A 13,801-nucleotide genomic window follows, 5' to 3' on the forward strand; every position below is an offset into this window, starting at 1 on the left:
CTTGCGTTTCATTTTATTCTCCAAAGGCTGCACACTGTAACCAAAATAAACAGTAGGACAAGCCATAGAAGACTCAGATGACAACCCCGAAGCTTTGACAATATGGTTTGCATAATTGATGTAATAACATCCTATGGCATGAAAGGTAAAGAATATCAGGTGCCTGCCATTTATCTGGTGATTGAGCACACTCCAAATTATCCAAAGTGCTTCTGCCATGGACTAGGCCATGTTAATGGTCTGGTTATATACAGTTTTAAAGATCCAGGGATAAAGGCATGCAGAGTTCCAGTCTAGAAATAAAGCAGCTTCATGAGATTTATGGTTCCTCACTAATATATTAATTAGGCCAAGCTCTTCATGATAGGCTTGCATTTCAAACCTTTCCTTCTTTTTGTTGCTCTTCAGTTGCTGTTGGAACACTTGCCTAGCCTAAAATATTTGAAGCCAACATAATAAAATTAGGAAAAGGTAGCATAGAGATTTCAGCTTTGGGGAAAAAAACCTTGATTAATCTTAAGCAATTAAATCCCCACTTCAGATTTTTTTAATGATAACTAATCAGCCTCCATCTGAAAACAGATTGCAGTATGGTTACCAGGGTAAAGCAGTGAGAATGAAGCATCATTTCAGCCCTTTGGACCAGCACAGTATTTGAGACATGGATGTTACAACTCTGCAGCAAAATCAGTTGCAATTTTCAATTAAATTATGTCTCATTAGAAAGACTGTTCTACACATAATAGTGTAGGAAAGAGGACTCCAGGGATGTGTCCAACTTCTGTTAAGAGGTCATCATTATTGCTTGCTAACTAATTGCTGACATCTTCCCCTTCATTCCCCACCCTTGCTTTGAAGGTGACAGTTTGTGATATCTTCATTACCAGGCCCATTTCTTGTCTGTTGGGATCTATGGGAGGGCTCATAGAATCATATAATTGAAGAGTTGGAAGCGGCCATGAGGATCATCTCGTCCAACCCCCTGCAATACAGTAATATTTCACCCAACGTGAAGCTCTGATTGGGTGGGAAGCTTCCATCATATCCATGAAGAGATTCTTGCTGCTGATGGGAGATAAAACAGCTTGGATCTAAACCTTTTGGGGTTTGCCTGCTGGTTTCTGCCTACCCCTCCTCCCCTCCTTTGTAGTACAGTCCAGCATGCCATATCTACCTCCCTGAAGCTCAGCACTGGCACCCCACAGGGATGTGTGCTGAGTCCCTACCTGTACTCGTATACATATGATTGTATTTCACCTGATCAATCCACTGTAATTAAGTTTGCAGATGATACTACCATAATGGGTCTAATTACAGGTGAGATGAATCAGCGTACAGGGGGGAGGTTCAAAAAGTATCTACATGGTGCTTAGAGAATAACTTGTACCTAATATTAGCAAGACAAAGGAGATGGTGTTGGACTTTTGGAGGAAGAGAGGGGAACTAACCCTATTATATATTGGGGGGATTGTGTGGAGAGAGTCTCTTCCTTTAAATTCCTGGGAGTTTACCTTAGTGAAGACCTCCCTCACTTGGAAAAACAATATAACTGAGGTGGTTAGGAAGGCCCAACAGAGACTCCATTTTCTCAGGGTCTTGCAAAAGAACAATGTTAAACAACAATTGATGACCTCCTTCTACCGGTCCACAATAGAAATTGACCTTATATTGTATCAGAGTGCGGTACGTTGGCTTGACAGTCACGGAGAGAAAGTCTTTATGGAGGGTGGTGAACACAGCACATGATATCATGGGCTGTCCTCTGAGCCCGCTAGATGACATCGCAAGGGATCGTTGCCTTAGGAGAGCGAGAAAAATTCTCAGGGACGACTCAAACCCCGACCAGCACCCTCGGGCAGGAGATATAGAAGTCTAATCAGTCGTACCAACAGGCTAACAAACAGTTTCTATCCGTGGGCTGTTAGGCTGCTGAACGGAAAATAATACAGTGCAACTGACTTTCGGGGTTGGTGTGTTGTGCGACAAGCACACAGTGCAATGAGATTTGAGGGGGGGAGGGAGGCTCGCTTAATTTCATTGTACACAGGTTGTACAGGGACAATAAAGGTGGTATTATTATTATTATTATTTTGCATACCACCTGGGAGGGCCCCTGCACCCCCAGGAATGGCTTGGGGAATAAGAGATGTATTGGGATGTTGAGCAGGAAGGCTCTACTAGGCAATCAGGACTCAAGCCATGATTCTTCAGATCCAAGCCGGTGCACAGATGAGAATGCAGGGCTAAGAACTGTCAGTGTATGTATGCGAGCGAGACAGAATTAAATATTTTGAGTACATACACTCATTCGGATACTTGAGCCCAACCTGTATAGCTTTCCACCTGTCCAATGTGTCGGCCGCTGGGCTTTTGGTGTGCAGTATAGGCCATGTGGAAGATACAGCAGCATTTTCCATCCCCCCCATATAGTTTCCCACATGGCTGGATTATTTAAAATAAAGAATGTGGTAACCCTCCCATGCAGACATGGTTTCAAATATATGATGGCAAATCTGGTAAAATTGTTCCAGTTTTTCTGACAGCACCAACTATTATCTTACCGTTTTCACCAATTTCTACAAGTGAGAATGGTTTGCCACCATTACAAGTTTTATTCCCTTATTGGCTAAGGTACTTTGTAGGAAACATTGGCCTTATCACATTGAAACCCAGTAATCTGAAAAGGCACTGGAAATTTAGAAGGATTTGTAAGGTTCAATATTCATGATACATCCATTAGTGTTAAGAGTTGCATTTTATTTATACCATTTTTTTCAAAAAACAGAAACCTTTAATCTTTTTCTTGTTAAATGAATCTCAATCCCTCTTTTCTATATCCCTGATTACGTATCGGCTGCTTAAAAATAGAGAGAATTAGATCAGGGCAGAAAAATAAATGAAAGTGCTTTGTGTTCTAGTGGAAATTGTGAATAGAATGTACCATGCCACATGTATCAGCAAATGTAACCTAACTAGTTATGGTAATTACGGTCTAAAAAAGGCTCAGTTTTCTGTTATCCAGAGATTAATAGATCTGGATTTTTATCTGAGAATTTCAGCTGTTAAGTCTTGCTCTCCACTATTCCAAAGCAATATCCCTAATTATGTAACTGTGAAGGCTTCACACTTGTCAACATTAACTAATTACAAAGATAGGACAGCATTTAAGTTGACTTGTTTTAATGATCTGCTCTCTGCTTCACTAACTGGCCAATTTAATAAGATTCTGCTTAATGAACATCTTTGTTCCAGTGCAATCAGAGGCTTGTGTCTAAACATGTTATATTCAAAGACCTATTGAAATTAATGGGCCTAAATTAGTCATGTCCATTATTTACAATAATACAACTCAGTAAATGGAATACGTGGGTTATGTCCTTTTGTTCTGCAATTTATATAAGGAATCCAGAGAGAGATTATTTCTGTATTAAAAACTCAGAAAAGCCAGTGCCACTGGTATTTCTTTTAAAATGATGACTTTCTCATTATTGAAAAGTAGCTAAATTCTGCCCTTAATTCCTTTCAGGCTCTTATGCAAATTTATCTGTATTCTTAGACTAAATCTCCAGATTTAGGAAGGAGAAAGTGTGGAGGACAGCAGCAGTTGGGAGAGAACACCACATGGACAAGGGGGAATTAAAAGAGGCACAAAGGGTTGACCACTCATATTAATCGGAGGTCTGGACGGGCTCATAGCCTGCCATTGTTTGCATCAACCAAAATCAAATACTGCTCACTTGAGGGAAGCAATTTGGGCAAATGAAATTATAACCCCAGTTTTGGTTGGATTTTAGAACATAGCTGGAGAACAAACAGGACAGAACTATCTGCTCTGCTCTGCTCTGCACTTCTTAATTTATGACGAGGGTCCAATGGAAGAGATTGCTCAGAACAGACATCCATTAAATTTAATTCTTCCCTCAGCAAAGAAGAGGATTACAAGTACACAGGCTAAAGAGACAAGAGCAAGAACAAAGGGTGTATGGAGGAAAGTGAATGAGCTATGCAATCCGAGCTAAGTGGGCCAGAAAAAGAGCTCTGCCCAGTACAATCTGGCCAAAACCGGACAAATACATCTTCTCTCTCTTCTGCTGCTCTCCGTTTCCAAGGGGAGAACTGCAGATAAAGCCAGGTCCTGCTCCCGTTACTTTGTCCCTTTTCCCAGGCAACAGCAACAGAGTACATGACCTATGTAGAGGCAGGGGGCGCACAGTCTGTAAGGCTATAAGTTAAGTCCAACTGCTTTGGTTGTCATGTTCAGTACCACAGAGGAAACAGCTGGAATGTCTCTGGGAACTCTCTGAAAAGGAGGGATGTTGGGTCCTTCCAACGTGTCCAGGATGCCTGTGAGAAAAGGAACAGGGCTAGTCAATATTAAACGTAGGCTGTACTTACATCAGTTTTTGTTTCATATTACTTTGGCCCTTTGCTGTTTCACAGCATTAATCTATTCAGCCTCCTCCTATACGTGTGTGTCTTCCTGGATGTTATTTTTCTCAATACACGTCAAATCTGCAGTTCAGTGAAGCGGTGGGTCTTGAGATGGAACTGTGTATATAGCCAGCTTCCAGAATCATGGTGTAGCTGAGCATTGTGCTCTTCATAGCAGATGACATTAGGAAAGTATTTTGCTACATAGGCAACATGCCGCAGATTCACTCTGCCCACCAAGGCAGAGATGGGGCAATGCAAGACTGCTGTCGGTTCAGGCTGAATAAAGTTCAGGACTTGATATGATAAGCAGTACAACTGTTGCAGATCACAAGACGTTGAATGCAAGTGTTAACATAGCAGACTGTACAAAACATCGTCTGTTTCAGTGCACTCTCAAAGCTGCTCGAAAAACAGGCCTTACCTACCTGATCAAGTTCAGTACTGAGTAACACAAACAGAATCTACTCCCTCGCAGACATTTTAGAGACTCAGAATTCATTGCTTTTATTTATATAACATGTGAGTGAGTGAGTATGTATGTATGTGTGTGAGAGAGAGGTGGCTACTTATTGAGTTTAAATGTCATATACACCTGTGCATTCATCACTTGTGACAAAAGTGTGCACATTTACCATGTACAGAAGTTTCAGCTCTGCAGGAAAACCATTATGTGTGAAAGGTCTCAAAGAAAGAATGGGACTCAGACCATATAATTTATGAAATCCAAGTAGTGATCTGCTCACAGGGAGTGGAAGACACGGCATGAAACAGAATCCTTTGGGTGATGTTCTCACAGGGCCGAAAACAACAAACAGCTGGAAGTGTGTGCTTCCAAAAACCCAGCATTGATCTCTCTTACCTTCTACAACCTTGTGATAAGCGAAGTGCAGATAAAGGAGGAAGAGCATGTGCAGGGCAGCAAGCGCTCCACACAAGATGAGTCGCTGGGTATGCCCCACTGTGCGTGACACCAACACAGCAACCTAGGAAAGACAGATCTCATAGGTTTCTCAAACTCTGGCTATAAAACCCAAAGTACAAATGCATAAGGCATCAGAGCTATTATTTCCGATGGCAACATTTCCCACAGAATTCACAGGCCCAAGAGGAACAGGGATGTGTGGTTTGGTTTCACATGGATGAATACACTTTTAAACCTCTCAATTTCCTCTTTAAATATTTCCTATAGCCGTGCCTCCAAGTGCCATCAGAGTTTGGGTATTTAAACCAGATCTCATGGGCAACGTGTCAATGCCAAACTGAGGAAGCTGCTGTTGCCAGTTAGTGATATGACAAAATGGTGAATGAGTTTAAACAAGAGTCAGTTCGTATGGGCTGAAACGGAAACGAGATCCTTAGTTTCAAAACACAACATCTTTCAAGTCTCCCGTTACCTATAGCCACAGCAGATCCGGGGGGGGGGGGGGAGAGGGAGAGAGAGAGATTCAAAGTATTCTTTATGTGTATTCTTTTAGTATTCTTTATGTGTATTTGATGGATGGCTAAAGTAGCCACCATTGTTGTCAGCATCCATCTGCCCCGACAGACAATGGAGTGCGCCTCCAGGGGTGAAGGCAAACCACTGTGTTAGCATCACCGAAGTGACCTCCCCGGGGTGCAAGTATGGGCAGCGTCCATGGAGGTCTTCGGCTGCCCTGACAACAAGACCTTCTCTCTCAGCCTCACTGATGTGGTCCAAAGGAAAGCATAGCAGTATGTTTGGAACCAGCTTGACCTCAAGAGTTGCCAGAAGGAGGCATACAAGGTGCCATCCAACCAGAAATAACCACTGTATAATATGGTTTTAATGCTATTCATTCAACATACTTGGAATGATAGAGGTGCTAATTTTGAAGGAGGCATTCAATGGCTGATGACTGCATAATACATTAAACATTTCATAACCTAGGGCAGGTATACACAATCTACGGGATGCTAATAGAAAAAGAGATATAGAAAGAAGTGGGGGTGGGGGGAGAAAATGCAGCTACTAATTCTTACATATCTCTGAACAACTCCTAAAAACTGATACGCATGAAGCATGACATGCTGTTACTCACCATTCTTAATGTAGAGAGGCCGCCAATCACCAGCCAGAAGATATAAAAAAGGGAGTGGAAGTGGATGTTGTAGGTGACGAAGAGGGTGATGCAGTGCCCAAAAAGTCCGTAGCCCTGTGTGTAGGAAGGGAACCCATTAGAGACAAGCATGAGGGCATGTGAAAACCCCCAATGCAGCAGTATATTCTGACTGCATTTTCTCACACAGCCTAAAGTGCCAGGAGCTGTACAAGTCAATGTACTGCAGCTGAATGTCAGAATTATGCCTGGCTACTAGAGCTATTAGACAAATGTCAGATTATGCCCAAGGCATGTCTGAATATATTATGGGGTTAATCACTACACAGGCCTGGAGAGTGTTTGGAAGCTAATGAGAATGGCCTAATTTCACAGTCATTGTCCCTTTCCAGTTTATTTAAAGCATTATTTAAAACATCTCTTTAACCAAAGAAGATCAGTGACTTGATGACCTCACCAGTGCACTCAAATCAACCCCAAAGAGAAAGAGCTGTTGCTCTACACTTGTTGAAGATACAAAACTATTTACCAAGAGGAAAATTCACAGTCCTCTTTAGACTGCGGCTGGGGAACTTCCAGACTGCATGCGTCATTAGCTTTCCCAGCCTTTCCGATTTGACCCACCAGACCGTTTTGTCAAGCCACGCCCATCTGCCAATCATCTGGTATCACGCATGCTGTCAAATGTGTGCATGTAAAAAGGTGGCTGAGCCAATAGGGCCTTTTGAAACACCAGCAACTGTGGTGCATCTGGCTTCTGAAGCACTGGTGCTCAGATGTTTGCCAGGAGTTCAATGCACAGTGCAAAGCTCTTTGCAAGCCCCTGCTTGAGGATTTGATGTCTCAATGGTCAACTGACTATTGGGTCTTCAAAGCGCTGTGTCACCCGATTTCACGTTGATGCCAGGTACCTGCCCATCTCCTGCCTAATCTAGCCCATAGAGTTAAAGGAGAGTAAAATCGAGTCCACTGGCTGGATTCAGTTCCCCACCCCTGCATTAGACACTCTCAGAGACTGTCAGTTAGTTGGAGAGCTTATTCTTACTTACCAATAGCGACAACATTTGGACCATGGTGATCTGAGCATTGCACAAGTATGCCAGGAAGTAGATGAAGGAGGAGACGCCTATCCAATAACCAAAACAGGTGCCAATTGCTGTACCCATCAATGTGCCTTCCCTCTGTTGAAAAAGCAAGAGAAGCTAGAGGAGCACTCTTTGCAAACTGGAAATGGGACTATCAAGCAGTAATTGCCATGAAACTCAACTGGAGTGAAGTCTGTAGTAGTAATTACTTGCACCTCATATACAGAACTCTCTCTCACCATAGAACGTTTAAGATACTTTCAACACTCCTGTGCAGAAAGTTCAAAAGCTAAATAAGGCTCAGGAAAGCCAGTTTCTTTGCTTACAATGATAGTATCCGATGTCTTCATTCCATGGAGCAAGATGGCCACCAATGTGAAGACCAGCATGAGGGGACCATAAAGTTCACCAGCAATCTTCTATAAAAGAGGAAAGGTGTAATTGATCAGTTGGGTGGGATTTTAATGATGGATGAATTTGTGAAGAGGAATACAAATGCAGAAAGGGAACCACAAAAGTATGGCCCCACTATGTCTGGAATAGGAAAGCAGTCAACCTGACCCAAAGAGCTTCTGACCTACGGATTCAACATCCGAGGACACACCAATGCACATCCACACTGGGACACGGGTAGAGTACCTCATCAGCTTTAGAGAGGGGGAAAGTGAAGCAGAGCCCCAACTAAAAGCTCCCTGGTCTTCTGACACAAAAAATGTAAACCTATTATCTACCACACAAACTCACCTGGGGAAAATTAATCATCTTAACAGGTATCATAGACTCCAACAACCTAAACGAGAACAAGGTGTGCACATGAGAGTTAATAGCTATGAACAAGCAGCAAGGTCTCTTAGAACAAACATCTCATTTAAAACTCACATGCAACTCTGCTAGACTAAAAATCAGGCTATAAATTTAAAAAATAAATAAAAAATAACTTATGACAGATCTGATGCTGTAGATCAAAATGTTAATGATGGAAGGCTTCATATCTTAGCATACAATAAAAACTTAATGTTGTCATTTTGCAGTTCACTTGGTGTCTGAGTGTGATGACAGACTTCTGAAAGCTGCTGGGACATCGTGTAAGCACTGGAATGTGAGAAGGGAAGTGGAGGAGTGAGACAGAGGTAGGTTGGTGGGTTGTTCAGGTGAGCCATGGAGGAACCATCAGGCAGGACAGGGCAGCTTCCCAGCAACCATCCTGCTCTGCCACCACCTCCCTCCTCACTCTCTGCTGCTAAGGATGAAATAGTGTTGCTGGTGAGGCTGGCAGTATGAGCAGGAGGAGGTCTAAGGAGAGGGAGGGAGGGTATGATGAGGTCTAAAGGTAGCAGAGGTGGTTGGCAAGGTTCATGGGGAGGGTTGGCAAGGAGAGAGGCAAGAGCTGGGGTACACCCCCAGTTTCATTAAATAATCCACACAGCACACCACTAAAATGGATACAAAGCCTGGGGTGGTTGGTAGGTGGGAGATATGTACAATCCCGATCCTGTCTAATTCAAAAGATTGAAAATGAAAAAGTTCATAATAAATGGTTTGAGAAATTACAGCACAGCTAGAAGAATTCTTGAACATCTCCCCCAAAGCTGCATTATAAAAGGCTGGTAAGCAAAACAGATGTGTGGTACGGTACTTGTCTCTATAATCTGAACAGCCACCTTATTAATAACAAAGATGTGGGGTGCCAGGTAACTGCTTTCTTAAATGAATTGTGCTTCTGTTATTAACATAATAAACAGCAGTCTTAGGAAAGCCATTGGTAGAGAAAGCAAATCTGGAAAAGTGGAAGGAAGAACCTGCCATTTGCTTACCTGTTCCGAACCTGGTTTGGCTCAACATCAAAGTAGGGCCTGAGGATATCAATGTTGGCATACAGATTGAAAGCCTTGGAGGCTTGTCTCTTTCCTGCTTGCCACATCTAGAAAAGAGAGATTGTAAGAAACTGAGCTCTCATTTCTTAGTGATGATGACTAGATTATTGCATTGAATTCTACAGCTTTTGCACAGGGATCAACATTCATGCCATATTTTAGAATGCACCACGCACCAGTGATCTTTGTAGTTGTGCAACAGAAATTTATGCTGCTATGAAAGTTAAGACACTAGCTTGGAGCTGTGGGTAGGGACTACTACCTCTGCAAATGAATGTGGAGAAGGCTCAGGCATGTTGCTGATTCTTCCTCAGTTTCTCACAAGGAATGTAAGATTGTGAAATAGAGGCCAGACACAGTGCCAGGCACGAAGCCGTTGGAGAGTTAACCAGAGAGTCCACAGGTTGAGGACCTTGAGGAGCAGGCAGGGACTCATGGAACCAGTGCTGAGGATCCTTTCAAGGGGCCCTGCTGAAGAACCCTTGGAGCTATCAAAGGAGGAGGTGAAGCCACCCATCAGTTCTTGAGAATGCTGGCGCCAAAAGGGGCGGGTTGAAGAGGGACTTTGGACCCAGAGCCATGGAATGGCTTGTGAAGCATCTACTTGTGAGTAAGAAGGCCCACAGAACTCCTTTACTACCAGCAGTTGTGGTTAGGGTGTGGTCAAGGAAGCCAAGATATAAGGTCTCCCTCTTGAGCCCCATTGGAAACAATGCGGGTCTTCAGCTCCTTTCCCGTGCCTGAACTCCTGTGATATTCTGCTTTGGTTGTTGCCTGACCTTTCCTCTGGATCACATTTTGGAACTAGACTGGTTTCTAGTGCTTGAATTTGGCTTACTTGGCTTGTGCTGCACCTTCAACCCTGCTTCAACCCGTGAGTGTTTCAAGAAGAGACTTCTTCCTCTTAGGATTGAGACTCTAGCCCCGGAGGGAATCCCCTGGAGCATGACAGGGGGGTATGCAGTTATTTATTTTCATAAAATTTATTTATATACTGCTTGATTGTAAAAAAAAAAGTGTCAAAGAAGTTTACAAGTCTAGCTTATGTTTCTCCAACCAGAAGAGAAATAAATGGTCTGTTTTCTACTGTGTAGGTTAAAAGAACAGGCGCTAAATCTAATTTTGAGTAATAGGTTTTTATAAATCTAGTTCTGGCTGCACTGTCTTGCATGCATATAGCAAGGCCTGTGGCCCATGTGCAGGTCACAGAATATATGTTGTCCATCTGAGAAAAACAAATGTGAACATAGAACCCAAGACTATGCTTTGGAGGAAGCACCAATCATTGTCCTTAGAGGATTACAGTCAATGAGCTTGCAGGAACCAGCAGTCTTCTGGGCTGAGAACTTTTTCACAGAAGAGAAGCAAGAACAAACCAAGTAGAATGCGGCTTACCTGATCAGCTACTTGCCGACCCAACTGACCCTTAAAGCCCTTCATTCCCAAGAACTCGCCATCTTCCTCATCTGCAGCTGCCGCCTCTGCGTCCACTTCTTCTTCTTCCTTCATGCGTTGGTGTATCTCACCCATGTCTTCAAAACTGGAGCCAGATGTATCATCCATATTTTCCATATCAATTACAGCAGAGCCCCCGCCCTGAATAATGCAAAGATATGCAAAGCATTAAAGGTAGCTGGGTGCCATTTTTTGTGCCTGGCTGACACACAAGGATTACTGAACACATGGGCTTTGAAGCCGCAAAATAAATTTTAAGGAAAGACAATATGTTAAGGAGTTTAACAATAAAGAGTATTTTTACTGTAAACACCAAATTAAACATGTATTAACAATTTCTGCTAAAAATGTGATATTAAGAATGTGTCACTTACCTGAATTGCGTATGAATTCATGCTTATCAAAATAATACATAGAAAGTGGTGTCGACCCCCCCCGCCCAGCAAATGGTGACTAGACATTCTGTTTTGATGCCCACAACCCAGGTCCCAGAAGCCATTTGGCTCCTAGCATTTCTATCCCAGTTTCTAACACTGCTCTCTCCTAAACCAGTCTGTACACTACAGTAATTATGGGTGCTCTCACTACTTAAAACAAGGCCCTGATGATCAGGAAGTGGGCCTTCTCAGATACAATCCCACACCTCTGGAACTTTCTCAAGGAGCCTCGCCTTGCTCTCACCTTAATATCCTTGTGGCACATTTTACTGAAGTTTTGAATATGTTGTAAGCATAAATATTCATAGGACAACTTAACAAAGCACAAAATGAATGGCATTTTACCTAAATAGTGACACAATTTCCTGATACCTGCTAGTCAAAATTTTACATTTTACAAGATGCTGCTTCCCCACCCCTCCCCTACATTATATATGGTTCCAACTTAAACTTCAGGGAAAACTTTCTGACACTAAGAGCTCTTTGACCCTCGGGAGGTTTTCAAGCAGAGGTTGAATGGCCATTTGCATTGGATGCTTTAGTGGAGATTCCTGCATCGCAGGGGGTTTGGACCAGAAGACCCTCAGCACTCCTTCCAACTCTACAAGTTTATGATTCTATAACTGAAGCCGTAAGTAATACATTGATAGACCTGGCATCCATGCCTGGAAACTAGAACTGACAGCTCCTTAAACTGGGATATAGAGCTGTCTCTTGAATCTCTTCCTCCCTGAAGTACATTTTGGTTGTGTGTGTGTGTGTGTGTGTGTGTATATATATATATATATATATGTTTTCGTAGATTTTCACGGGTACAGGAATGCAGGTTTTGGTGTCCTCGGGTGTCTTCCCGTGTAAAAGTTGGGGTGTCTAGGCGACGTTTCGACGAGGTCTCACTCGTCATCTTCAGGCTGGTGCTTTCGGCTTCTTGTTACTGGAACAGAGCGTTACCGCTCTGTTCCAGTAACAAGAAGCCGAAAGCACCAGCCTGAAGATGACGAGTGAGACCTCGTCGAAACGTCGCCTAGACACCCCAACTTTTACACGGGAAGACACCCGAGGACACCAAAACCTGCATATATATATATATATATATATATATATGTATATGTAAGGGACGCGGGTGGCGCCGTGGGTAAAACCTCACGCCTAGGACTTGCCGATCGCATGGTCGGCGGTTCGAATCCCCGTGGCGGGGTGCGCTCCCGTTGCTTGGTCCCAGCGCCTGCCAACCTAGCAGTTCGAAAGCACCCCCGGGTGCAAGTAGATAAATAGGGACCGCTTACTAGCGGGAAGGTAAACGGCGTTTCCGTGTGTGCTGCGCTGGCTCGCCAGATGCAGCTTTGTCACGCTGGCCACGTGACCCGGAAGTGTCTGCGGACAGCGCTGGCTCCCGGCCTCTAGAGTGAGATGAGCGCACAACCCTAGAGTCTGTCAAGACTGGCCCGTACGGGCAGGGGTACCTTTACCTTTTTATGTATATGTATAGATTGCTAAAAACCAAAAACATTTTGGAGTCCTCCCAGTACCAGATGTGGCAGTCTCAAATCAACTCAGCAGGGCTGGAGGCAAGCAAGCACCACTTATGGCTGAAATTTTAATCCTACTTACCTGAGAGTAAGCCCCACTGTATTCAACAAAACATACTTCTGAGGAAACATGGTTAGGACTTTGGTGTACGGCCCTGACTGACAGCCACCAGCTATGAAAATAATTACTACTTCTCACTACTTCCCCTAACTTTCAAGTAGAAGACGAGCATTTGAAGCAGGTTGGTGGGTTGTTGTGGTTGGTCTTAATACATGAGATAGACAGACAGATCTCCCTCTTTTGTAATTCTAGCCAAACGTTGCAGACATAAATGCCACCTATGTGTTTTCTTTTACTCGGACTGAAGCTGATCTGTGGGGTTGGATCTGACCATAGTTTACCCCATTCCTCATCTAATATTGTAAATCCCATAGCATCTTGGCGGGTTGGTTGATGGCTTTACCCCGAACCGGGGTAAATTTCCACGATTATGTGAAGGGTGGCAGTTACTCCGGATTAAGTTACTGCGAAACAGGGCAGCAAACGTAACCCGCAGAGTACATACACCATCGCGGATGGGGCTCTATCCTGCACCCCTTTTCTCTCCTCCCTCCCTCCTTCCCATACCTGCATGTTGTCCTCGAAGGCTCCCCACTCCGGCGCCGCCGCCCCAGGACTCCTCGCCCCTCCGGCGCCTGCGGCCGTGGGCACCCCGGGTCCGGACATCTTCCTGCCACCAGTTGCGGGGAGCGAGCAGGCGCCCGCCCTCCTGCCTCACCCCACTAGCGGAGGATACAGGAAACCAGGGCCCCGACTGGAAATACAGGGAGAGGGACCCGGATGTAACGAAGCCAAGGCAACCCTCCCCAATAAGGTTATGGACCGTCCCAGCCAAGCTGAGGACGTGG

The 13,801-nt window shown here is 44.0% G+C and overlaps 1 protein-coding gene across 1 annotated transcript; it reads right to left on the reverse strand.

The window, feature by feature from the left end:
* Window positions 1–3,894: 3,894 nt before the first annotated feature.
* Window positions 3,895–13,786, reverse strand: YIPF3 (Yip1 domain family member 3). Its single transcript, XM_083497106.1, has 9 exons — window positions 13,521–13,786; window positions 10,867–11,067; window positions 9,412–9,518; window positions 8,342–8,387; window positions 7,924–8,016; window positions 7,562–7,693; window positions 6,495–6,608; window positions 5,294–5,417; window positions 3,895–4,344 (listed from the first exon to the last, which is right to left on the reverse strand). Exons 1-9 carry the CDS (start codon window positions 13,617–13,619, stop codon window positions 4,223–4,225), a joined length of 1,038 nt encoding a protein of 345 aa, XP_083353232.1. The 5' UTR covers window positions 13,620–13,786; the 3' UTR covers window positions 3,895–4,222.
* Window positions 13,787–13,801: the final 15 nt, after the last annotated feature.

Source organism: Podarcis liolepis (genome assembly GCF_965112155.1).
Source record: "Podarcis liolepis genome assembly, chromosome: 3".
In the NCBI taxonomy this organism is placed as follows: domain Eukaryota; kingdom Metazoa; phylum Chordata; class Lepidosauria; order Squamata; family Lacertidae; genus Podarcis; species Podarcis liolepis.